Below are 27,124 nucleotides of genomic sequence, written 5' to 3'. Positions count from 1 at the left end.
CATGTTATATTATCTCTAATATTGTTAACATAAAAATGAAAAAGTGCGTTGTACTGTTGCAAAACCTTTTTTTATGACAACTTTTACTTACCACTAAAAAAATGAGAAATGAATACACACACACACACACACACACACACACACAGTCTCTCTCTCTCTCCATGAGGGCTTCCATTTCATATTCTTCAAACATCAGGCCTCATAGAAGAAAAACGGTGCAAAGTAACTTTGTTGACTATTGCTTTGTTTTTACATGGACAAAAGAGTTTTTGACAAGATTGTAACTGTAATGAGATTTTATTTCACATGAATGAAATGTTAATGATAGAATGAATGATATTCTTTCATTCAATTCAATGGATTTACAGCTCGAAGAGCAAAATGTGTGGGTGGTAATGTGTCTAACATCGAGACATGCATGACTGAGCATAAGTGAAATCAAAACGTGAATGTGGATCGAAGACAAAAATGTTTTGAAGAAAAAAAAAAGGCAATTTTTGTCATACTCATACATTTGCAGTTGCATAAATCAAACTTACATGATCATTAAAACACACTGCTTTACAGCACAGGAAAACGGCACTAATACAGTTACAGCTTTAAAGTTAAAAGTCTTAATTCTCACAGTGCATTTTGCAGCAGCACAGAATTTTTAAAAGCAAAAAGCTCTTAAAATAACATTCACAATCATCATAGGTAGTTTAGAGATCTGTGATAAGGAGGAAGAAAAGCAGAATGCAATTTTCAAGCAAAACAGTGACATTATGAACAGGCCTCCCACAGGAATGAAACCCTCTGAAAAAGAAGTAACCCAAATCTCAGAGATAGTTTGGAATAGTAACAACCTATACTAATCCATTTCATTTCTCAACATAAAATATTATTATTAGACTTGCAAAAAAGGCAGGTTTACCTTCACATTACTGTTTTAATGCTAAAGTAAGTGGTAAAAGGAATAGGCCATTTTTACAACAGGTTTTTTTCCCCAACAGAGCACAATTATGAAAAGCTTCTACTGTACTAACATATATACATAAACATATATTTGTATTACATTTTCACATTCACTTAAACCTTATCGGTGTAAAAAGGTAGAGGATGTCTTTTAGAAAACACACACATACAAACACAAACACATGAAACACAAAATAGTCAGTGTTATGAGTCAGGCAATCTTAATTCCTGAAGAAGTAAAAGGTTTACGTTTCTGAAATCCATTTTTTCAGTCACAGTGGTTTTGCTCTTGGAACAGTTGATACATAAGTCTTGACAAAGATGTGATTTTTTTAAAGAAAGGATATTTCAGGAGACTCTGATATAAACTGTAGAAGAGTTTACACTTTCTTGGAGAAAAAGGACATTACACGTGTTTACAGATTTTATTGTTACTCCTATTCTGAGGGCTCCCCTTCGCAGGAAGTTGTTATACTTGAGACGGACAGTCTATGTTTATCCCTCAGTCGAGATAAGGTGGTCTCTACTTTGTTGCCTACTGCTTCTTCATATGTAAGTAAATACAATGTGGGCGATGTCTGAGAAAGTCTCTGAAGCCACCAGCAGAGTCTGGTCAGCACAATGCAGAGCAGAAAAATGTGACCCTTTGGGACCTTTCTGTAAAATTGAGAAAAACCTACTGACGTCTTGGTCTAGCGCCAATCCGTGTTTGAGATTTTTGGTCTTAAATAAAAACACACTATATAGACAAAGAAATAGGCCTCATCTCTTAATCTTCAAATACAGCTGCTTTCTATTTTATTGCCACAAGTTTACAAAATCGACTAGCCATGCAGTCTGCCTTTACAAACGCTTGTGAGAAAGCCGGTTGTCCTAAAGAGCTCACTGAATTCAAGTAAGGAACCGTAATAGGACACCATCACTGCAGCAATTAAGTTTGTAAAATGTTTTCCCTCTTAGATATTCCACAAATCAAGTGGAAACATTAAGTAACCGCAGCAACTCATTCATGAAGAAGCAGACCACGTAAAAGTACCGAGGAAGGGCAGTAATTTTAAGTTGCAAACTCTCTGCTGACTCAGTAACTTCAGAGTTCCAGACTTCCTCTGTCATTAACATCAGCATGTAAACAGTGTCCTGGGAGCTTCATGGTATGTGTTTCCATTGCTGAGAAGCTCTTTTAGGTGGCCCAGTACTTGTGTCCATACAAGTGCTTTGGTTTTTGACCAAATTTGATTTCTTCACTGGATTCACTCATGCTCATTCATAATAACTACTGACACATTAGTAATTAGCATTGCTAACACGGGATCTGCTAAACATTAGCATATGTTGCACATACAACAAACATTGATATCATTAGCATTCAGCTTGGAAAAGAAATAAAAAGAAAAACAAACAATCCCCCCGGCCGCATTGTCTCCATTAGTAAATGTTTGCTTAATATACAGAAAGTTCTGTGAGACTTATATATCATACTGTAATTTAGTTCTATATTTATTCCTATTCATAATAAATTTTACTTGATTTAAATGTAATTCATATGTTTTTTAATTCATGTTTCATGACACACAAAGACATTTTTAATAGATAAGTCATAGTATGAGACACACAAGTCTTTCAAGACATTTCCTGTAAGTTCATTTAATTTCCACATGGGGATATCGCATGGTGGCAGACTTGTTAAGGCTATTCTGGATTATGGGCAGTGGACAGTTCAGTAACAATCTTGTATATCTGTTACACACATATGTCATCCAAATAAACCGTGTAAGCAGGCACGTTGCGTGAGCTGAATCTCATCTCATCCATTCTTTAGACTTAGATAATGCATTAACAGACTTACTGTGCCTTAAAGAAAGGGCCGACTGACCGAGATAAAAACGAAATACTATACATTCATGCATTTCCATACAGCTTTCCTCAACTGCATATATTCTGATTTTACAGTATGTCATCCTTTGGCCTGACATGACTGTAAGTGTCTTAGTTCCAAGTCACAGTGCTGTTTTAATGGCACAGCTCCCCTTGCAATGTTGAAATAACTTCCGTCTGTTAGTGGAAAGTTAACACTTAGTGCAGTCACTTTTTCCAAAGTTAAGGGAGAAATTTTAACAGCCATGTGTAGATTTAAATTGTGACAGTCTTGTCTTTGTGGCTTCAAATACTAGGTGCAGGAATTTTGGAGTTTTCCTTAAAAGTTTTTTCCATATAGAAATGTCCTCCAGCCTCCAGGCCATCACCTTGCACTGCCACGGGTTTTTGTGGGTCATCGAGGTAAATTGGAATACATGTTGGTTGGTGGAACTGACGTATCCGGTGGGTTGCGCTGTATGACATTGTCAAGGGGTAAAGACAGAGCGCAGTGTGCTGTCGTCTTTACGGCTCCTTTACTGAACCGGAAGCTCAGCAGAGAGCAAAGGTGGCGAAACACGGACTTGCGGCAGATGATAAAGACCCAAGGATCAACGATGGGGTTGAGGGCATAGAATCTGAAAGCTGCCAGGTTCTCTATGTCACCGCAAAATGGATGGATCGCATTGATAAAGCCTGCAATCTGTAAAGAAAAGACAGAGAGAGCGTCAAGGTTAGATGCAATTTCTGTGATTTCCAGCTTACAAGTGTAAACGTTTGTGTACCGTCTCTTCTACAAGGCCGAGGTCAAGAGTTAGAGACCCAATTTTTGTAGAATTGTAAATTAAACAATCAAGATGGGTTTATAGTGCAAAATTTCAACTTAGTTCAAGGGGTTTTACAAAATAAATAGATAAATAAAAATCTGACATTTTTATATACAGTTCTGCATTTTCAGAGGTTCAAAATTATTGGGACAATCAAAACAGTTTTATGGCCAAGTAAGACCCGTTCCCTTCAAAGTACTGAATTTGTATGTCATAGCTGTTCACTGTTAGTGTAAGTGCGGGAGGTCATCATAGGCTGACAAACCCAAATAATCTGGTGCATTGTTAAAATTGTACACTGATCAGCTCACCAACACCAAAAGACCTGAAAGACCACAGAAGACAACTGAAGTGCATGATGACAGAATTATTTCCAAGGTTAAGAAAAACAACTTCATAGCATCTAACCGAGCCAAGAACTCTCTTGAGGAGGCAGATGTATCATTGTCAAACTTTAAAATAAAGAGACGCCTTCATGAATGGAAATACAGAGAGTTTACAACAAGGTGCAAACCACTGGTTACACTCAACACCAGGAAGGTCAGATTAGACTTTGCCAGAAAACATCTGAAAGAGCCGACACAGTTCTCTAAAATAATCCTTGAACGGATAAAATCAAGATGAGCTTGTACCAGAATGATGAAGACAAAAGTATGGAGAAGAAGACAAACAGTAAAAAGTTATTAAATGGTAATAATGTAGTTGTAAAAATATTAATACAAATTTTTGAGAGGAAACATCTTGACAGCGGAAAGTTTTTGGCACACGATTAAAGAGATTAAAGAATAAACATTGTCTCAACTGGACGGAAACCATTCGAAGCTTCCTCCAGCAAATAGAGCGGCGTCATCGGCACTTTGTTGCTAAAGCCAGATGAAAACTCAACTGCGTGTTCAGCATCAGTGTCGACGGAGACGGCAGTTCATCTTGCTGTGCAAGGCTTTAACAACTGTCAGCATCACCACACTCGGTGTAAGCGCATCTTTAAGTTTCAAATGTACGAAGTGTTCCGAAAACAGACCCACATAAGGCAGCATGTTAAAACCACATCTTTTTCCTGTATCAACCTTTATGGTATGACAGACTGGAGAAAAGCAGGCCAGACAACAGCAGCAGCAGCTGGCTGCTTACAAAGCCAGGGCAGAGAGAGAAGCAGCAGCTGGCCCACAAAGCATCTTTGTCACCTCACTCCCATTCTCTATCAACAATTCTCCATTTCCTCCACGAAATATCCAACAAACATTCTCCTAATTAATGGCTTGTGCTGATTGACTGCTTTTCTACATCGGTGTAAATGTTTCCATGTTGCTAGGGACTGGACTGAAAACTAATAAGCAAGAAACATGAGAGAGGCCTGAGGGAGAGTCCAGACCCAGTCCAGGGACCAGTCACAAGCATGCTTCGCACACTTTTCAGCTGGCTAAAATCAACCAAACATGATATTTCACCTAAAGATGTCTGGGTACGCCGATGACAAACAATTTTAAAAAAAAAGACAACACAGAATAAGAGAGCAAGCACACCAAAATAACAGCACTTATCATGTGGTTTTACCGAAGGCGTTGAGCTCAACGGTATAACAACATCAAAATCCTGGAAGAGAGCCGTCATCCTGCATGTGTCAGTAGCAGTTACAGTTGAGCGTGGAATGAAATACTCTCCAGATGTTTTTGACTTTTTAGGAAGTAATCATGCAATTTTAAGTCGTCTAAACTTTCTTGAATTGCACAACTGACGCTGGCAGATTCTAGCGGATTTCACAGGCTTAATACATGGCAGATAAGACATGGAGGGATTTTACGAAAACACATCTGAGATAATGTGTCCTCAACTTCCTTTCACACAACAACACATTTCCTTTTTTAAACCTGTTGCAGGCATTGACTGCAAAATTTCACAATTTACCTGCTGCCACCACTTTATTAGTAAGATTCTCCCCTCCTTGTTACTACATTAGTAGCAACTGGTAGTAAAATAAAAAATAAACAAATAAAAAAAAAACTCTAGCTTTAGTAAAAACCAGTAGCTTCCAAGATGGAGTTGGAACTCAATAAAATTATCAATGTCGACTGTGTGTAAATGAAATGCCAGCAAACTTGAAAAATAGTCACCCAAAGTATGTAAGCAGGAAGTCACTGCAGCATCAAGAGCGGTAATAAAACTTTGAAAAATTGGGGAGCGGTTATTTAATAAACTCATCTGGAAGTATTCACAGAGTTTTGAATGTTTGTTTTGTTAGTTGAGAATTTATTTTTTTAATTCATCACTGCGTGAAACGGCTGTTAACAGCTTCGTGATTCCCAACGTTCATCACGTACATTACTAGTCTTTCACTTAAAATTGGCTTTTGTTACCTCGACATCAAAGGTTACACTGACATACATGCTGAAAAATTGAAGTTTACTAAATTCAAACAAACAGTTTGAATTTAGTAAACTCGAGATTTATGTATCGTGCGTGCGTGTGGAAAAGGGCCCAGGTGTAAAGATGTCAGCACAATAGAGGTGGCAGATACATTTTAAAAGCTCTGGAGAATCATAGAGAAAGATGTTCGTAGGAAGAATAAAGAAAATACAACAACACCCTTAACTATTTTGGCTTCTGACCTAGGAACAGGTCTCATGCTGGCAGTAATTTCTTATTTGATTTAATGTTTCAAACAAAAATGAATCTTGGCATTAAACACACTAACAAACACAATGACAAATGCTTTCTTGTGCTCAATGCAAAGTTATGGTACACTTAATTCATCACACTGCGCTGCCAGAAACATTTCAAACAGACTCGTGTGCTCTGCTACCTTCCTCGCTATTGTTGTCTCACTCCACATTACCACCCTCGCTCATGCTTGTGCTCCCTGCATGCCACCCTGCCTCTTATGGTGCTCTCGGCAGGCTTTAAGCCCCGCAGAGAGAAACACAAATCACGAGCCGTCCTCTCAAAGCACTACAGGCTGTGGGGCCAAAACTGATGACATGTCAGGCTCTCCTTAAACAGGAGCATATTAATGGATCTGTCTGTGCTTAAAGAGCAGGCCAGACACTGAGGAAAAGCATCATGGGGGATTATTTAGGAGAAAAGAGAACCAGAGAGCTGCAGGGAAGGCGTGATGAAGGCATATAATGTATCATATATGTACTGTATATAAATCTAGCCAACAAAGTGCCGTACATGTGCAGTTGCATTCATCTATTACCACCCACAGCCTTGCAAATTGTAATTACAAATACTGAATGAAACCATGGAGATATTTTCATTTTAATCAAAAACTGTATCTTTTAAAGCAGATTAAAAATCGATGGATTTTTAAACATTTCACAATTATACGCATAAAGCTTTGGAGGGCACTGTTACCAGACAAGTTTATTTCAGCTAAACTATTTTACTTTGATATTTCGACGGCCCTCGGACTTGTCAGTATGGTTTTACCTTGCCTGCATGCAGCTTTCTCAGTCCTCAGTTCCTTCCCTCACCACCTCTCCTCAAGTCTTAATCCTACCCAGCAGCCAAGGCAACAGGCATATAACAAAATGAGGTATTTTTGCTTAGACGTCATCATTTTAAAGGGATGTAGCACAACAATCCGAATGAATGCAGAGACTCCTTTATTTACAGAACCCCCCCTAATGCCATGGTTTGTATATTCCAGCCGTGTCACGCGCCTTTTTCATGCGTCATGGGTAAAAGCACTTTAGCAGAGGATGCAACACCTGTGCACCCTCGAATATAACTCTTCCAACAAGCCTCCTCTCTTCTCTCTCTGCCAGATGCATTTTAGGAATCGAGACATCCTTCAGCATGGCATATTTAGATTGATTTCTGGGTCATGGGGGGGGTGATGAAAGACAGAGGAGATGAGGAGGCACATGGCATCATTTGCTCTGGTTTGACCGGAGATGCAGTTATCCTTTATTTAGGCCACCCGTATTTTGCTTTGGAGATTTTTTTTTGTTTTATTTTGCTCAAATTGTTTTTTGTGGATCTCGCTTCTTTGTTCTGACAGTCTTCATGTACCTGGATCCAGGCCATCTGTTGTAAATAAGGCATGTAAGACACACATAGGATGCATGTAAGAGGCTGCGGATGGCTGTTTCATTCAGGAAACAGACCACATAATGGATTTCTACACTCTACAACCCATTACTGCCTATCGTGTTGTCCTAGCGGACTCCCCTAACTCTGTCTTCCTGATCCTGTTTCACTGTAAGATTATTCTGAAACTTTAGAGGAGACAGTGCAGAGAAAACGGGGCTTTCAGAGATCATTTACAGATCGATTACAGTCTCTGAAGGAATTAAAATTTTTGGAAAATATGTGTAATTTCTTTCCTTCCTAGAGTAAGAAGAGAAGCTCAATATCAATCTCATTAGCGCCTGTTAAACCTGCAATATTTGTTTTGTTTTTTTAGTTGGAGAAACTGAACTATTAATACAAAACTGACATCATGTGTGCAGCTTATTTCATGTTTGTATTCAATATTTGCGCTTTTTTAACTTCCACAGAAAACAGCTGCTTCTTTAGTTACCTAATGCACCGCAGTGTTCGCCGCCCGGTTGCTTGCTTTTCAGGAATTTGAAGGCGTGTTGTGTAGTGCGAGGTCCCTCAGAGCTTTTCCATTGAAAAACACACAGCCTGTGTCAGTAACACTGCTCATAGCTTGAGCTAAGGCTGCGTAAGTTTAAAGCTATGACTCCCACAATTCACAATACACGGACTCATTTGATCTGTTCTTCGGTACATCTCAGCTTCGGCACCTGGTGAGCTCATCATTGGACCCACTTCAGTTTGCCTACCAGCCTGGCATTGGAGCGGATGATGGCGTCATTCACCTCCTACATCGTTCCCTCGCTCACCTGGAGACCGCTGGGAGCACTGTGAGAATCATGTTCTTTGATTTCTCCAGTGCCTTCAACACCATTCTTCCCTCGGTCCTGAAGGACAAGCTGGAGAACTCTGGAGTGGACCATCACCTCACTACCTGGATTCTGGACTACCTCACCGACCGACCACAGTATGTGAGGACTCAGGGCTGTGTGTCGGACAGGGTCGTCTGCAGCACAGGGGCCCCACAGGGAAGCGGTTCTGGCTCCGTTCCTCTTCACCATCTACACTGCAGACTTCTCCCACAACTCCACCCAGTGCTTCCTGCAGAAGTTCTCTGATGACTCTACAATAGTCAGCCTCATCACTGATGGGGACGACAAGGAGTACAGAGGACTGACCCAAGACTTTGTGGACTGGTGCCAGCTGAACTACCTCCAGATCAACACTAGTAAAACCAAGGAGCTGGTGGTAGACTTCCGCAGGCACAAGCATCCTCCACTGCAACCACTGAACATCCAAGGTATGGACATTGAGGCTGTGGACAGCTACAGGTACCTTGGTGTTCATCTGAACAACAAACTGGACTGGACTCATAATTCAGACGCCCTCTACAGGAAAGGGCAGAGCAGGCTGTACCTGCTGCGGAGACTCAGGTCGTTTGGAGTGGAGGGCCCACTCCTGAAGACCTTCTATGACTCTGTGGTGGCCTCAGCCATCTTTTATGGTGTGGTCTGCTGGGGCGGCAACATCTCTGCCGGGGACAGGAAGAGACTGAACAGGCTGATCCGAAGGGCCAGCTCTGTTCTAGGATGCCCTCTGGACCCAGTGGAGGTGGTGAGTGACAGGAGAATGGCGGCTAAGCTGTCATCCCTGTTGGACAACATCTCCCACCCCATGCAGGAGACTCTGACAGCACTGAGCAGCTCCTTCAGTGGCAGGCTGCGGCACCCATGGTGTGAGACGGAGAGATTTCGCAGGTCTTTCCTCCCCACTGCTGTCAGACTCCACAACAAAGACTTCAACTGATCTAACACCCACACCCACACATGTGCAATAACACTAAGTGCAATAACACTAAGTGCAATAATCTTTCTGGCATCGTTGTATTTTTTACTCAGTTGTATATAGCATTTGTATTCTATTTTTATCCTATTGTATATTTTATTCTATTTTATTCTACTGTATATAGTATTTTATTTTATTCTATTCTGTACAGTTGTGTACGGTATTTATTCTTATTGTATTCTAATTTTTGCTTCATAACTTTTGCACTGTCCACTTCCTGCTGTGACAAAACAAATTTCCCACGTGTGGGACTAATAAAGGTTATCTTATCTTATCTTATCTTCTTAATTTAAAAGCACTGATTTTAACGGGTTTAAGTATGGATGTGGCTTAATATGTACTGACGTTTGCCACAAACATTATTGTTTTAACGAGTTTCTGCACCTACAGTTTTGTGTTATCATCGTTTCAGAGGACGTCATACTTACAGTCATTTCATGAAGATCTACTCACTATTTGCTGAATCCTAACATTTGACCTGAACTTGACCTTAAAAGTAAAAGCCTTTCACCGTAGCCATCCCTTCAAGGGTAAGCTAGCAGTAACACAACCATACGACCTTTTTCCTCAGGTTGATTCATCCACTTATATTTTGCTCTGAAGTGATTCAGTGATGCTCACACAGACGATATACTGTTGCCTTCAGCTTCATAACTTGCTTACAGCTGTTAGCCTTTACAAGCAATAGTGAGTCATTTGCAGACTTTTTGGTTCACTTCATTTAAGTCTTTATGAGAAATCTAACACACCCATCCTCCATGGAATAAATTTATAGGCTTGAGCTTGATTATGCTCTCATCCTGCTTTTTTGGAAACAAATGAATCATTTTGGGCTGTAGAGTTGGCAACAGCATGAGAGCGCAATTTACCAAAGGTGCGTGAAACGTTGCTGTATTTCTGTTTTTTGGCCAAAGAGGTTGCATTAGTGCAGGGACAAAGATAATCGTACAAAGATCTATAACCGTTACATAGCATGGAGGCATCTGATTCATTCAGCACTTTAAATGAGGTGAATCATAAAAACTACTAACTACACACAGATGAGCCACGACAGAAAAATTAATGGCCTTTTTATTGTGAAACTCCCTTTAGTGGTGTTTTTCCATGCCTAACATTCAACACTGGGAGAAGGGCTTCTGGGTCCTGTGGGATGCAAAGCAAGGACTATGTGTTCCCTGAACTGTTCCTGACCAGTTTGTTTAGTATAGCTTGGATGCACGCAGTGTCCTGGTAGGGAAAGGGGGCACATGTGCATGTAAGGTGCCATTAACACAGGTCTGCTGGGTGGCACATGTTAAAGTAACGTCCATATAAACGCCAGGACCGTACTATGTTATAACAATCCCATGTGCTTCACCTTTCAGTGTTTTCTTTTTTGATATTGTGGCTGAATGGTGTACATATTTGTGGTTTTATTTTTGAAAGTATACTTTAGTTTTAGTCTTTAGACATTTTCCACATACAGTAAATTGGTGGAAATGTGAGTTCATCCAAACGTTTTTTTCCTCTGAGTTTAGTTTTCACTTCTCTTCAACTTCACACATCAACAAACCTTATCTCTGCTTTCTGCCCGTATGTATTTATCAAAACATTCATTCAAAACATGACAGCAGATTTAAGGTCAGGGAAAGGTTCAAAACAACACACTGCCGGTCCTCTGTATTTTGTCCCTGCTATAAAGTTTTACAGTTCATTGATCCTTCGATCATTGGAGATTATAGGATTTCCACTAACAGCTATGCAGGATTTTATTTATTAGGTGTTTTCTGTGTCATTTCTCCTGAGCCACTTAAACAGAGCAGCGCGAGGCTTCATGACATAAAGGCTGTCTGAGGATGCTTATCTCTGAGGATGCTTATCTCCTGAGATCCTGAAGTGGTTGAGTTTTTGTAGTTGGTGAATCATTCAGTGTGGCACTATAATGCGAGGGTAGCCGTTTTTTTTGTTTTGTTTTTAACTAACCGTTCCATTATCTGCGCCTGGGAAGCTACTGAGGAGGTGTTTTCTGACATTTGAGCTTAAGGAGAAAGTACAGAGAAGAAAAAACGAGTGGGTGTTTCCTGCCGACAGCATCTGCAGGATATACATCTCTCATGCATGTAAAACGGCTCAATGGTGATATTCGTATTGCTTAGTGACTTGACAGAAAACACATCTCCCTTCTAGCCTTTAGAGATCAGTATTAAGCTGATCATTTCCATGAAAGACATATTATAAGAGTTTGTGTTCTGTTTCAGAAGAAAAAAACTATACGCTGCAATAAGTGACGATAGCATAGTCAGTCTACTGCTGTAATCAGACGTGCTTCATCAGGGGAATTACACTGTCTATACTTGCGATCCATTAGTGAACTTCCTCTCTAAGATGTGCCCAATACTGCAGTGAGCTACTGCACCTGAAAACATTAAACCTATAACGATCATCATGTATAAATTACTTCTGAGAATGACAGACACTCTGAACACTCACGCATCAATTCAACTGTCTGCAAAGACCTCAGGGCAAAGAAATATTACATTTAACATGCATGCCTTGGTATCGCAAAAAAACTGACTCCTGTTTTAAATAATACACCATGTCTTATCCATTACATCCTTTCTAAGTTTGTGGAAAACACATAAAAGTTTTAAGACAAACCTTTATTATCTCTTTAGAATTCAGGGCCAAATAAAGCTGTCACTCTGAACTCTCTCACAATTAAATCGTGTCTCCGGAGCAGGACGTGCCGAATGTGTAGGAGTTGCTGTTTGCTTAACAACTGAAAAAAAGAAGCTGGTGTCAGAACTACACTCCTCAAACTCCCCAAAAGAGGAAGTGGAAGTAACCGTGAAACCATAAAACCCCACTTTTTAAACTGTACAGTGTAAAATATGAGGCACAGTGTTTTAGCTGGGCAAATTACAAAACCTTGAGAGTATTACAACAGAAGAAGCTGTAGACCGACACTTTAGTTCCTCTTCATTGGAGATAAAATGGCCCATTTTCTCTGCCATATCCGATGCTGCTGTGGTCTAAAGAGCTTTGAAAACAAAGCGTCTGGACTTCTTTAGGTTTCTTGAAACTTAAAACTTCAAGAAACTTAAAGAAGTTCAGATGCTTTTCTTTCCAAGCTCCTTAGACTACGGCGACCTGGGTGACTGAGAACCTTCACAGACATGATGCTACTGTGCTTTCATATAATGTTAACAGGGTCATATATGCCCTTTGAAAACAGCGGGAGTGCATCTTTTGAAATGACTTCAAATCGAGCAGAATTGCTCACAGTCAAGTGTAACTGTTGTTGACTGAGATTGAGTTTAATGTCACTAGTGAAGTCAGTTCAGATGAATTTCATCCTGGTTGCGACATTCTTTCACAGAGAGCCATCTGGATGTCATCCATGTCCTTCTTCACACTTCATCTAAATTAACCGCACATAACCGAGCACTATGAACTAAATCCCTTGTTGCTGTTAGCAGCGAAAAACATCCACTGGAACTAATTTGCTGTTGCTTTAAAACATCGGTCCTATTTTTTTGTTTGATTTATTCATCTTTCATCCCAGTTATGGCATTATATTAACTCTGGTGATGTGATGATATGTGACATGGTCACGTAGTCAAAGGGTCACACAACCAGCTGGGGTGGAGGTAACCGGTGAGCGCTCTATGTGTGAAGCACTTTGTAGCTGATAAAGCCACGATTCAGACGACCTTTCAAAAAAACAGAATTATTTTATTGCTTGCCATCCCAGACTAACTATCATATAGTTATGAATATATACAAAGGTCAAATAAAACACAATGGTCAAAATCCCAGGAGGTTATGATTAGCGCATGTACTGTGTTTCCACCCACAGCAGGTGACAGGTGATATCCTCACTTTACTGCAATGCCAATAAAGTCTGCTCAGCTGACAACTGTTGCTTTTGTGTTGACTATATTTATTAGACAAACATCATTGGAAGCGACTCAGAATGTGTTTTTATCACTTTGGCACAAGGTAAAGTCGACCTTTTTTAACTGAGGTCATTTTGATCCAACTCATCAGCTTTATTGCACAACAGTGAAAGGAGAGGACTGACAACCATACAAAGGTTCCACATGCGTAAGGACAGGCTTTAAATCAAGATTAACAAACTCAGTTTTAATATGTTTAATGCTGGAAAGTAAAATATGGATTTTTTTACATTTAAGTGAGTTTGTTTCAAATACTTTAAACATGCTGAAGACGCAACCATAAAAGAAAAAATAAATTACTTACATGAAGTCAGTCTTTTGAGCTACCGTATTATAATTCTGTAAATCCTAGGCCTACTTTCTCATCGTACATTTTGGATATTTTTTAGCACAACTAAATGAATGGATGCTGTCCACATTGAGGAGCGCATGACATACAAAGAAGAATTCCAGGTCTTAACAAGCACAGCAGGCCTTCATTTTGGGCTTTTCCAAACTGGTTCTAACAGCAAACCAAAGCCAAATAAATCCCTCACCATCTTTAGATGTTTTAATTTTGGGATTGTCTTCATTATTAAAGTAAAAACACTGCAATATACACTTCATTAAACTAATAGCGCAGCATATTAGCAACAATATTGCAACACTATTCTAGTTAAACACAGCCAAGGCATCACTGCATCACTATGTGGTTTTTACACTGCCTAGTGTATGGTGTAGTTTTAAAGGTTATCAAAGCGGTTTGCATAATTCATTTATTCTGCTAATGTGAGCTACAAATAACCACAAAGCACTTCATTTATGAAGTCTGTAAGTGACTATTGCTAAGTGCTTTGTTTGCATGTTTATTTGGATCTTTGATTGAATTCCTAACTGGCATCTTGATCAGAACAGCTGCAATTCAGCATTATTCCCTGTCATTGTCCATTTCTTAGTTTTTCCCACTGAGCTGCTGGGAACAAGAATCTAGGTGCCAGGCGATGTGCTGGGTGTGTGTCAGCTGGGGATCAGCAGCATAGTAGCATCAAAGAAAACCTCTCAAACCGAATATAATAACAAGGATTGAAGTCTGGATTACGGCACTATCAAAGCACACAGAACAGACTCTAAAGCAAAGCTAACTGTTACACAACTGTGAGACAGATTAACCAAATGAGACATAATGTACACAAAGAGTGAGAAGTGAAGCCAGCCAGTTGATTCCTTATGTTTTCAGTCTTTATTCCCAGATAACAGGCGTGCGCGCGCACACACACACACACACACACACACACACACACACACACACACACACACACACACACACACACACACACACACGTTATCCATCAACTATCGATGATTAGCTGTAAAGTTTTGAACTATTTCCTCAAATGTTTTCTATAAGAGTAGCCGACTCTATCTCAGTTTCTAGTTCTGTTCTGTGTAGAAGAAACGTGATAGAAAGAAGAAAGTTAGATATTTTATAAATGTGCTTTTTAAACTACATGCAAACATTTCATTTTTACTGTTAAAGAAAACAATAATATTTAAAAAACCACCTCGCTGTGCCACTTGTGCACATTTTTTATCAACAGCAACTTGTCTGTAATAAAAAAAAAATGTTCCTCTACTTAGACAGTTTAGTCTCGTTTCCATCAGTGAGGGTCACACATCTAAAACTATACAAATACATCCTATGTGGACTGGCTATTTGCCAACATGATGTATTTTTAGGATTTTGCAGGACTCTCTGGGAGAAGATGACAGCAGAGGAAACTTCCCATCATATTCTCAAGTTCTCTGCAGAAGTAAACACTAGCCAGGGTGCACTGACCCTCAAAATTTTAAACCACCAAATCGTCACTACTGTCTGGTTGCAATTATGTTGTTTAGTTTGTTTAGTCCCTGTTGTCTACATACTCTGTCTTAGATGTCTTTGAAGGCAGAAGTCAATCCGCGCACAGCTGAAATGCATTTTGGAAAGAATCACAAAGAGGATTCATTGATGTCTCCCCCCTCCCCTCATCCCTCAGCCCCCAGCTCCACCCACAAACATTTTTTTATTTATTGATATGCTAGATCAATGATTTCACTGTAAAACTGTAACTTTATGTGATGTGTAGAAAGTACAGATACTGGTGCTGATGTATCCTGTCTCCGTGTTGAATAATTAGAGCAATGCTCTGATTTCATTGATAGAACAAGAAACCTTCAGCCTTTGTGATAAGGCATCACCACAGCAGGTAACATGTTTGAGTTGGCAGAGCTTTGCACCAGATGCCCTCGTTTCTCTAGCTGGAATCAAACCAGCAATCTTACACATGTTGAGCGAACATATTAACCACCGCACTACCGAGCCAGCAGTTTCTGCAACAGGAAATCAGTATTACATTTTTCACTATGACATCAGCAAAACTGTTTAGCTTTCTCGTGGAGAAGATTTTCTTTAAAAGACTTCAAAAGACTTCCTCATGACCCGAGCTGAGGGCACACCTGTGCACATAAAATACACACATTAATAGGATTTATTGAGATAAGGAAGGTCTTTACAAGAATTATCAGTAACCTGGTTAGTCATACATGATTCTTACTCAGCTGGGTGATTAAATTAAAAGCAGGTTATGTGAGAGTCAGTATCCTGCAGAGAGCAGTCAGTTGTAGATTGCTGATCGAACTGTTAGCAGTTTTTACAGTTCCTTCCTCTTCTGGAGCCCCTCCAGCTGGCAGCGTGACCAACTCAATGATCACCCTAAGCAGCCATTTAGTTGGCCACGCTAAAAACCAGCCTTGCTATGATAATGGTTTTTAATTGCAGCAAGGCTTTCACCACATTATTGAACTTGAGTGTCAACTGCTTCCCTTTTCAAGTGTCCTTCAGCACATCAACAGATGCTCTGCGTATTCTGCCATTATTATCCTCTGTTTGATGTGAGGGTGTTGTATTTCGCTGCTGTGCCATTGTGCTAGGTCGTTTATCTCCTGATGCTGTTGACAAGGCGGAGTGTAAAACAAGAATCCTATTGTTCTCTGGAGCTGCTAACATAAGGACACTAGACTTAGGTGTATTTACTTAAGCTGATTATCAATTCTGAAACACAGATCAGTGGTTGTGATTTGATAAGCGGATATGAAAAAGGATTTGAATTAACTCTGGATGCATAGGTAGAGATTTGTGTCTCTACCTGGGCATAAAACCAGGGGGCATTAGCTCGTTAGGTGAATGTGTAAACCACCACACTATAAAGCCACATATATGACATAAAATTCATTATGAAGAAGTCAAACAGGTTTTTCAAATCAAAAATACCTTTTTAATTACATAATATATGCCTGTGGAAAATGTGATTACTGTAGTCAGCACCCTGCAACGTATCATTTTGTATCATTTGTTCTACATAAACTTTATTGTTCTACATAAACTTTTGCCTCGTCTTGTGACTTTCCTCACAATCTGAAGCGACTACACGAGCCCTAAGGTTGAGAAACTCTAAACTTGGGCGTGGAGCACATTTCACACAACAGCGTGTGAACAATGACACTGTTGACAAAAAGGCAAATAACTGCGCACACACGTGGCAAAAAAAAGAAGCCAACTATCCAGCGCTCTCAAAGTGAATTTATATATACAGCAAATAGCTACATGAAAAAAGGGGTGTTGGTACTTTCTGTTGTATGCACACAGGCACACCAAAGCAGGACAGCTCATATCTGTTTAGACCAATTGCCTTTGTTCCCAATAAGGATTAGCAAGTGGAAAGGAATTGAATCATTCATAGAGTTGCTGATCTTTTGCTTTAATAGTCAAGGCCTCAGCCACATAGGTTTAGTGACCATGCACAGTAAGATCAGTAGAAACCAAATTTATCAACAAATGTATATGCAATAGTAACAGAGCAAATACATATAGAATTATGCAGTGGATCATTGGTTCCTCTGTAAAACATTTTACTGTATCTACTATAAATAATAGCAAATAATTCTCGTTGGGTAATTCAGCTTCCTCCGACAGTCCATGTTAGGTTAATAGGTGATTGTAAATTGCCCATAGGTGTCAATGTGACTGGATGTCTGTCTCTCTGTGTTGGCCTTGCATTAAACTGGCAACCTGTCCAGGGTGTACCCCACTTCTTGCCCTATGGTAGCTGGAATATTACCATGACTTTGAATCTTTGAATGGATGGATATTATATTATCTTCAAAAAATTGGTGCAGAATTAAGGGGCCTGTAATCTAAAGCATTAGCAAGACTGCAGCAGTAGGAGGAAAACTGTTACATAACTTCATAATGTCTTGTCCTTCCAGTTTTACCGCTGAAGTATTCAATATGTAACTACAGAGAAATATGTGGTAAACAATCTGGCTGGAAGTAGAGAGATCATTCAAAGGACAGAGAAAAAAAGTGCCATATACAGGAAATAAATGACACACAAAAGCGCAACAATCACTGTTTTGACGTCTAGATTTGAGACAAAAAGCGACTTGTATAGAAGAGTCTCTCATAGCCACAAACCCACAGTGTATTATCAGCTAGACTCAGGCAGCTGTTTTCAGCACAAAAGAAGGTTTCCTGCACGTCACCTACCCTGCACCAAACAGCAGACCAAAAATCTCGGAAACTAGATGGTAAACAGAGCATATAGCAGCTAAAGGGACAGATTTGTTTTTTCTTCAGGAGTTGGTCACGGAGATACATCGGAGGGACCACGCACATTCACAAACACAACATTAAGAAAGTGCTTAGGCTGCTTCATACTTGTTGGATGTGCAAATAAGCAGCTATATGTATGGCTCACTTTCTCAGAGCTGAAAGTCGCAAAAAAAGTCTACTAAAAATGAATTTACTAACGGTATTCAAACTACATTAACCATTTCAAGCTCAATCAAGCATGCAAAGTACAGTACAAGGTTCAGTTAAGCACATAATCATCATCACTCACAAACAATTTTTCATTCGGGGAACCAAAAACACATGAACAGATGATGACTGCTGCAGCTGCCCCCATCTGCTCCACATCTGTCTTCAGCCTCTTCCATTCATTCTGTTCCTCAGCCATTAAAGACCTCTTCCACAGCTGCTCACCTCTTATTGTACTGGAGCCCAAAGCCATGTTCTCTGGCTCCCACACTTAACTGGCACATCAAAAGGTTTCTTCAGGAGATTCGTTGGCATCATTTGTTGCCCGATTTCAAAATGAGTTCAATGGGAAGGCAAACAGGATAAAACTACAGGTAGTACAAAAAACAAGCTCAGTGAGCCTGCAGCCATCTGACTACTGAAATAAAAATAAATACGTGCACATGCATGTGCATTTGTAATGTGCACAAAATAAATGTTTATTTTATAGCTGTTATTGTTTTTATTGAGTTACATTTGAGTATGTTATTTACGTTAAAAACAAAACTGTTTCTGTAGAAATAGGAACGAACATTGATGAAATTGTTTTACATATTTTTGTGAACAAATTACTCGATTGATCAGGCAATATGGGCTTAATTTTTAAGTTTTTAAAAATTTTTTATTAGTGCCCTTTTTTTTCTTGTGGGTGGTTAAACTTTTTTTATTCTTTATGAAAAAGCCTTCAGTGTACAATATAGAGCTTGTTTACCAGCAGCAAAAAGAAGATGCCCCAGTTTTACAAAAGCAATCCAAATTAATGAATTACATGATTTACTTTGATGAAGCAATTACAATTACTTGAGTCGATATAGTTTTAACAGGACAACTACTAATCTCTTAAGTAAACTCCCCAACACTGTATAGATGTTTGCATGCGTGTATCTGCTTAAGCACAAAGGAAAGGAAACCTCTTTGTTCTTTTCACAAAGTCAGCTGTTGATTGCAAAGCATCATCTTTCCGTTTAGAGACAACACTAAACCTCACAACGGGGTTTAAATACCAGAGAAACAAAAAAGGTTCTTATTTTCAACTCTGTCATAGCATTAGTACTTTTACACATGTAAGTGCGACGCCCATGCTGCTTGGACTGTGCTTCTAACAACAACCTAAACATATGCAAAGGTAATGGTATCCTATGCTGATGTCACACAGAGTGCTTTCCATTCTAGTTTATGCTTCCTCCTGTCCTCGCTCCTACGTGGTGTGGAAACAGTTTTCCCATAGAGAAGATGGGGAGCGAGAAGGGTCGTGCAGGAGGTTTAACAAGAAAACACAACTGCATTACTTACAGGTGGCACGGTGGTTGGCATGGTTGCCTCACAGCAAGAAGGACTGGAGTTCAATTCTGCCATCAGGTCTTTCTGCGTGGGGTTTGCATACTCTCCCCATGTTTGTATGGGATGCTTAGCTCTTTCTCTAACTAGTCGCACAAGTTGACAGTTTAGCTGAATTAAAGAATTCAACTGAGACTTCCAACTTTTGCTTAATTTTAGACAACCTCTGGAAGGCATTTTAACTTGAATCTTCTGGATATGTCTGGATTTGGGAAATTCCCCTCTTCATCCACACTAATTTTCTCAATCTGGATCCAGTTGGATGCGAATAGGAGTGTCCCTGAAAAAAACACTAAAAGCCTGTTATTCTGCATATTTTCAATGGCATTCAGGCTTGGGCTTTGACTGGGCATGTTAATGCATGTAAGAACTGGCGGTTTTGAAACTATTGTTATAATATTTAGTTGTATGCTTGTTTAAGTCCTGCAGGGGAACAACGAACATTCATCTAAATGTTCTTGAACTAAAAGCAGAATATCCTGTGAAATTTGTCTTCATAACATTTTGTTAACTAATACCTCAATCTTTCTTAAATCTATGACCTCACGAATAGTTTACCAATGAAATTTTTGTGTCTTTTAACAGAAGAACTGTGTGCTGCATACTGTTCCACATAGCATTTTGAAAACTTCACTCTGTGTGATTTCTCTTGCCTGGTCTGTCAAACAATCCAGATTTATGAAGCGCTGCGATGATTCTTGGAGGAATGATGCCCCGTAAATGTGTTAAAGCTGCCTGCTGTTCATCATCTTCCCAGCAATCAGCCCTCTTGCCCAGTTAGCTCACAGCTATTGGAAGCAAATTGATATTTCCATTTTTCTTTTTTCCAAATCACAGAACGCACTGTACTCCTGTCAGATTTGTATATTACTAGCCCCAGCGGAGCGAAAGAGAGCCAGGGCTCAACAGGAGTTATATGAAGTCCAAAGACTTAACATTAAAGTAATTGAGGCTCTTAAATCAAAGGTAGCATGACGTATCTACTGTGAATGGAATCAAAAAGATAGATTTGTTTTTTAAACAAAATAAAAATGTAAATTTTATTTTTATTTTCTATTTCACCGCTACTGCCACTAAGCAGTGTTTAATCTTTGGTCTACATTTAACAAATGTGCAAAGGAGATGCCAAACTTTATACTAGGGCTGTGGGCGACTAGTCGACTAGATGTTTAAACGTTGCTTCTCTTGATGGTCCGTACTAGAAATAATATTTGGTTAAAAGTATTATTCTCTGTGAATGGAAGATGTAAACAAGCAAGGGGGAAAGTAAACAGACGATAGCAGCGCTGTTTTGCAGTACTCACATATTAAAAAATGAGCGGCTTATATGTCGGCTTTGTCAGAATAAACTGGAATATAACCACGCAGCCAAAGCAATGTGTAACCGCATAATGATGCTAGCAGAAACCAAGGTTCTTGCTGCTAGCACTGCTAAAGCTCGCCAAACACTGTAATTGAATCACTGCGTGTGCTACATACACGACGCATATTTCAGCTACATTTAAAACATGTTTGATTATCAAGAAGCTTGATTCATATTTCATAGAGCTTATTGGACAAAGGTTAATTTTGTCCATGTGAAGTGCGCTCAGTTTAAATGTTTTCTGTTTTCCTTCTATTAGACTAGCAAATTATTTTGAATCCCTACCTCACATATCAGAACACTGATGGTTTGAAGAAGATTGAAACCAATAACAAATAAACAACATTTACAGGGTGACATTTACTGTCATTCAATTTCTAACTTTCCAGCCTCTAGCCTTCCACCTTACTTAGACGGCCACACGGTGGGTAAAACTACTCAGAAGATCAATGACTGAAGAATTAGTATAACCTCATTTGAGCTGTTATTTTTTTTTTAGATGCAAGCAATATTTTCAAAAGCGGCTAGGTGGAATTTACCATGGATCTTTTTGCACTCCCTAACCACACACACAGGAATCAATACAGACCTGATGACTGAGACAGGCAGTTGGCATCTGCCCTAATGGAAACCTTTTATGAATAAGTTAAAACATTAGTGATCAAATCGACCCCACGCTGCTGCTGATGCAGTTGCTTACTTAGGAAAAAAAAAAAACCCAGGAAAAACCAAAGGCCTGCCATTTGTTTTTCATTATTCACAAATAGGCTAATGGGGAAAATTTCTAGCTAAAACAACTTTATTGAGCCAGGTATTGACCAGACGGGCAGATGGGTCGGTTCCCATAGCGACACTATGAAGGGCATTGATTTTTAGCCTGGAGGAAACAGCCTTTAAAATGGAGATTACAATAGGTTAAATACTCACATTATTCTTACTGAGCTGTCAACTAATACTTATAAACTTCAATGGAAGTATGTAATTTTAGTGTTAATTCAGCAGTATCAACTTGCATAATCCTGAGAGAACGCTTTAAAACCTGTCCAGCAGCAGGAGATGATTTTTTTCATAGCTGTATTTTTAAACATTTTACAACCAACAGAGAGCATATTGGCAATAAATTTGACAATAAATCTGTAACAGTGTGTCAGTATTTGCCTCTAATTGGATAACTGAACCTAATAGTTTCCAGCTGTCTACATCAATTGCACGGTATGAAAAGTGCCAGTGGGAGGTAATAGATAACATTAAGATCAGGGCCACAGTGTGACAAACTTGCCAAGTACTGCTTATGCGAGCCACGCAACAGTAAACCTGACATACATCGCGTTTCCTTCTTTGTCTCATAGATCGTGTTTTACCACTAACAGTTAATCTTGCCATACTCAGAACCAGACCTCAGAAAAATACAGAGAAAACACCGCCTCATTTATTAGTGTCCAAAAGCCATTCAGCGGATGCAAGATTGTGAAATGTGATCTGTAAATACAAAGTCCGCAGACATTATTTATACCTGTGAGCCAAAGACCACTGAAAATAATTAATGTGTCGTGATTCGATAAATATTGATATTCCCTGCCAAACTTAAATTTAAAAATGTAAGTGTTCATTTTCCAGTGCCTGCTTTTCATCTCGCCTACATCAACCCACGTGGAGTGCAGAGCCATAGAAGAAAACGTAATTCTTTAAAGTATATTCAGTTCCTTAAAAGTGATCTGAGACAACAAAAACTAACCGGAAACACATGCTCAGTGTTTTCATTTCTTGTTTTTTCTTTTTGCACATTGTTGTTGTAGAAGTGCAAGAATTAATGACCAAATGAAGACTGTATACCTCTTTTTTGAAGCAGAGAAATTGCGAGTATAAATTACACTTGAACTCGACATTGTTTTCATTGCAATGAACAGATTCAGACTTCTCTGCCCACATCTGCTGTGCCTCAGGCAAACCCACCATTATTAATCATGAGCCTACATCTGTCTGGAAGCTTCGACACGACAATCCCAACCACAATGTGAACAACCATACACACACACATGTCTGCTGAGACACTGCTGCAACATTGTCTTTCACTATATATACAACGGATATCAAGCTTATAATTTAAGCACGTTGATAGTGAAACTTAACGTTAGGCTAAATTTGGCTTTTTAGAAAACAAAGCTCAATTATAGAAATGCATAGAAAAGCTCAAAAGTAAAACAATTTTCCATTTTTAACCTTGAAACTGAAACACAAACTGTCTGCATGTCTTTACAAAAGAAGGACGCGTGTGAAGTTGGAGTTTCCTGGATTCTTACTCAGAGTGTGAACGACTATGTATCGTCATCCCTGTCGCTCTTAACCATAACTCAGGGCAAGTACAGTCACATATACCCTAGGTTAGTCAAACCTTTAGGGCAAATGTTACCACAAACCACCAAGAAGCAGATGGTGAGTAGATGGTGAATAGCATGAGCATGACAAAATGCATTTTCAGCTTCCTGTAAACTAATTTATCATGACACTGTCTGTTTAAGAAAAAAATAAAGGCTAATATACATATGCCAGCACATGAATGCCTTTATAACACGATTCACACATCCTCTGTGAAAGGCAGGGCCGGACCAGTCTGCCAGGGTTGTCAGGTTGTAGGCACACTCCTCTTAACGAGAGGCAGATACCAAGCTGTGAAGAAAAATGCATAACACAAGCACACAAGCAGCGACAGTGTGCTATGTGTGGCAAAGGCTGCACTTAGGGACACACCTTTCATTAGCACAGCACAACCGTTAAGGAGACTTCAACAGGGTAGACAAACACATACCACAACTTACAAAAACATCAACCGTCGCCATGCCACCAAAAGCTTGCTTGTAATGATTACAGATGGAGGGAAGGGAATTCACTTTATTAGATGCACACAAAGTCAGGAAACGCTGAGGCTAAAATGACCAGTAAACTTTGCCTTCCACCAAACAGCACCTGTAGAAGGAAGCCAACACCGAGGTGTCAAAAACTCCAGTTCCTCAAATCGCCACTTGAGGCTGGATGGAAAACTGAGTCAAACCTCACAGACTCCAATGCAGAATACCTGGACTTTCGCAGACATAAGCATTTTTGCAGCCTGACACACTCCACCCTTTTGGATGAATGTGTTCACTTCCTGCACCAAAAAAGGAACAAAGCAAAGACCACAAAGCTAAAAATGAGCCTTAAAAAGCACTCACCAATGGATGAATTCAGGTGTTTCCATCTATCTTATTTACAGATTACATCAGATTTGTCTATGATCACTACAGATAGTGCACAAAAACATCCACGACAGGGCCAGTAATGATGATGACATAAACTAAACCTTCTTTAACTTTTCCCTTTTTGTCTGTAAATTTCCATAACCTCTTTTCATTTCACTGTGACGCTCTGGTCATGTTTCAGCAAACTGCAAAAAAGGCAATCAGTGTGTCACCTCTTCTTCAAATGTGACTGTGTAGTAAAAGGAAAAGGAAAAACAACATAATATCAGTAGCTTGCACAGAGGGAAGGTCAAATATAGACTCACAGTGAGTGGCAGTGAGCAGACCACAAAGATGACAGTGATGAGCGCCAGCAGCACCAGGTGATCCATCTCCTCTTCTCCCTGCCCAAACCAGGCCAGGCTCAGCCTCCTCTTTCTGCCCGTTGACCCGACCGAACCACGGCGCAGTATATGGCTCTTGTGCATCTTGCAAAGGGTGATAATCACTGAACCGTTGCACACGAACACTGCAAAGATCAGCAGTGCCGTGAGGGAGGAGTAGGACAGAGAGAAAGCCAAAACCAAGTTGGCCTGTTCATCCTCAGTCGCATCCATGTCAATGAAGCACCATGTCCCAGGGCAGTACTGCCTGAATTTACCGTAACCAACAAAGGGCAGTAGGCAGAAGGCCACAGAAAATAGGTAGATAAAGAGAAGGGTAAATTTAGCAAAGTTGCGGCGGATGTGTACAGAGTAAAAGTAAGGGTGGCTGATGGCCAGGCAGCGTTCCACAGCCATGGCGCACAGGATGAGCGTGGGTGCAAGGCCGAAGAAACTCATGGCAAAGCCGAAGAGGTTACACAGTCCTTTGCCGCCTAGGTCTGTAAGGGACATGCTGCGGGCATAACAGATGAATACAGGTGGGCTTAGAAGGCAGGTGCCCAGAAGATCTGTGAGAGCCAGGCCGGTTACCAGGATGCAGAACACAGAGGACCTGGAGCGATGCTCCTTCTGATGCACTCCCAGGATAAACAGAGCCAGGAGGTTTCCGACAACACCAAGCAGAAACATGATGATACTTGTGGCCGGTTTGCCATCGCGGCCCACAATGCAGGTATAGTTACATGATGCATTCGAAACAGTGCTATTGTTCATCTTGTTGAGAAGAAAATAATAACCGCTTCAGTGTGGAATTAATAAGGAAATCCCAGACATCAATAGAAAATCTTGTCCTCTTAACAGCAACATTTGGCAAGACGTAAGACAGAGGAGACGTGTAGTGAGACTCATAATCCTGTTTTGACTTAAAATATTAGAAGCCTCTTCTTCCTCCTCTGGTTGTTTCTTGTAGACAGTTTTCAAATCTTTCTGTGGACCAAAAAGAAACAAAGAAAACAAAAACAAAAAATATATATCTTTAGTTCTCATAAACATAAAACTATAATCTAGGTGAAATCCTTCACAAAATACAAAACAGCCACACCTTTCTGATTCTTCTCACGTCGAGTTATCACATTGACACCCTTAAAATATATCTAAGTTTTACTAAGAAATACGGACTCACCTTTTACTGGATCTGACAGAAAGCCGCAGCATGTAAAAAGTACTTGAAAGTTACTTCTTCCCCTTTCGGTAAACCATTAAAGGCAGCACGAGTCTGCTCTGGTCTACCGGGTTTAAATGTACCGCTGCCGGTAGTGTCGGAAAAACAGAATCAATTCACGGACGGACTTGAGGACTGCTGGCGCGGCGCGTCTCCTCCTAACTTTATCTGTCTGTTGTCTCTGCGCCTCCTAACCGGTTTCGGATCGATGTAGTCTAGGCTATAGTCCCTCCCACTGCACTTGTGACTCAGATGACATCTAGAGCAACAGGACACTTTAGAGCTGATGCAAAACTGTATTTAAATCCAATAGAATTTCGGTGCTTTCTAGTGACTATTGACCGGAATTAACCCTTCCCGTCCTAAGACGCTTCAAGATGGTGTAGATTTCAAGATAGTGTGAATTTGCAGCGAAATATATAGTGAGTAATATATCATAAATCACGAATAAAGATGGGGGTATAACTTAACGTATCCATTGTAAAGCATTTAAATCTAATACCTGGAGACTAGGCTACAGTGAGCTAAAGTAAACTAAACTGTGGTAGGTCTATATATACGAAATAGGAAGAAGATACTGACAGCATATGTATTTTTAACCCCCCCCCCCCACACACACACACACATTGACACACAGACTTCGTCTTGATGTGAGCTAAGAACAAAATGTTTAATCAGTCTTTTGTATAAGTATTTGGTTTGGCAGAGTCTGGCATTCATTTTTATGAAGGTGTTTTGAATAGCCTCAATCTCTGCTTGCTTACACTTCATGCAGCCTTTAGCACAACTCTAGCGATACAGAGAGAGAGAGAGAGAGAGAGAGAGCGTTTTGTGATGGGAGCAGCTTTACCTTTTCCACACTGGTTCATTCTTAATTTGTGAAACCTATAGCTTCTGTTGTATCTGTACAGTCTGTAAAATACTGGTGTGGTGAGAGCCAGTGAGAGGGGGAGAGCGGTAAATAGAGAGGTTAATCCTTCAAGTGTGTTTGCTCTGGAAACACTGCGTCGCTTTGATTTGTCCATGTCATGTTGGCCACGTATTACTACACACATTGTTCCTTACATGACGCCTAGACACACTGATACATATAAAAGGGTTTACACAGCCATTATGTTATATTATATCTTCCTTAACTGGCCAATTTCTCTTGACTGATGTATGTGCAGGTTATGCTTGGATTCCACTGAGGAGAAATGATCGGAGAGCAATACATTTAACACCAGACACTGTTGTTTCATTTCGCCACGCTGTTTTCATCAACA

The 27,124-nt window shown here is 39.9% G+C and overlaps 1 protein-coding gene across 1 annotated transcript; it reads right to left on the bottom strand.

Annotated features, from left to right (window-relative positions):
• Window positions 1-281: 281 nt before the first annotated feature.
• ptgir (prostaglandin I2 receptor) lies at window positions 282-26,051 on the bottom strand. The gene is made up of 3 exons (XM_031732826.2): window positions 25,821-26,051; window positions 24,581-25,624; window positions 282-3,511 (listed from the first exon to the last, which is right to left on the bottom strand). Exons 2-3 carry the CDS (start codon window positions 25,409-25,411, stop codon window positions 3,224-3,226), a joined length of 1,119 nt encoding a protein of 372 aa, XP_031588686.1. The 5' UTR covers window positions 25,412-25,624; window positions 25,821-26,051; the 3' UTR covers window positions 282-3,223.
• Window positions 26,052-27,124: the final 1,073 nt, after the last annotated feature.

This window comes from Oreochromis aureus, linkage group 14, assembly GCF_013358895.1.
Source record: "Oreochromis aureus strain Israel breed Guangdong linkage group 14, ZZ_aureus, whole genome shotgun sequence".
Taxonomy (NCBI): Eukaryota; Metazoa; Chordata; class Actinopteri; order Cichliformes; family Cichlidae; genus Oreochromis; species Oreochromis aureus.
Note: the sequence above shows the minus strand (reverse complement) of the source record. Positions and strands in the feature narration are given on the sequence as shown.

Bases quoted from the DNA above. Each gene is read 5' to 3' on its own strand.
- ptgir (XM_031732826.2), bottom strand. From the start codon at position 25,411: ATGAACAATAGCACTGTTTCGAATGCATCATGTAACTATACCTGCATT. The intron at 3,512-24,580 runs GTGAGTCTATAT...TTTTCTTTACAG, and splicing joins TCTGCTCACTGCCACTCACT to ATTGCAGGCTTTATCAATGC.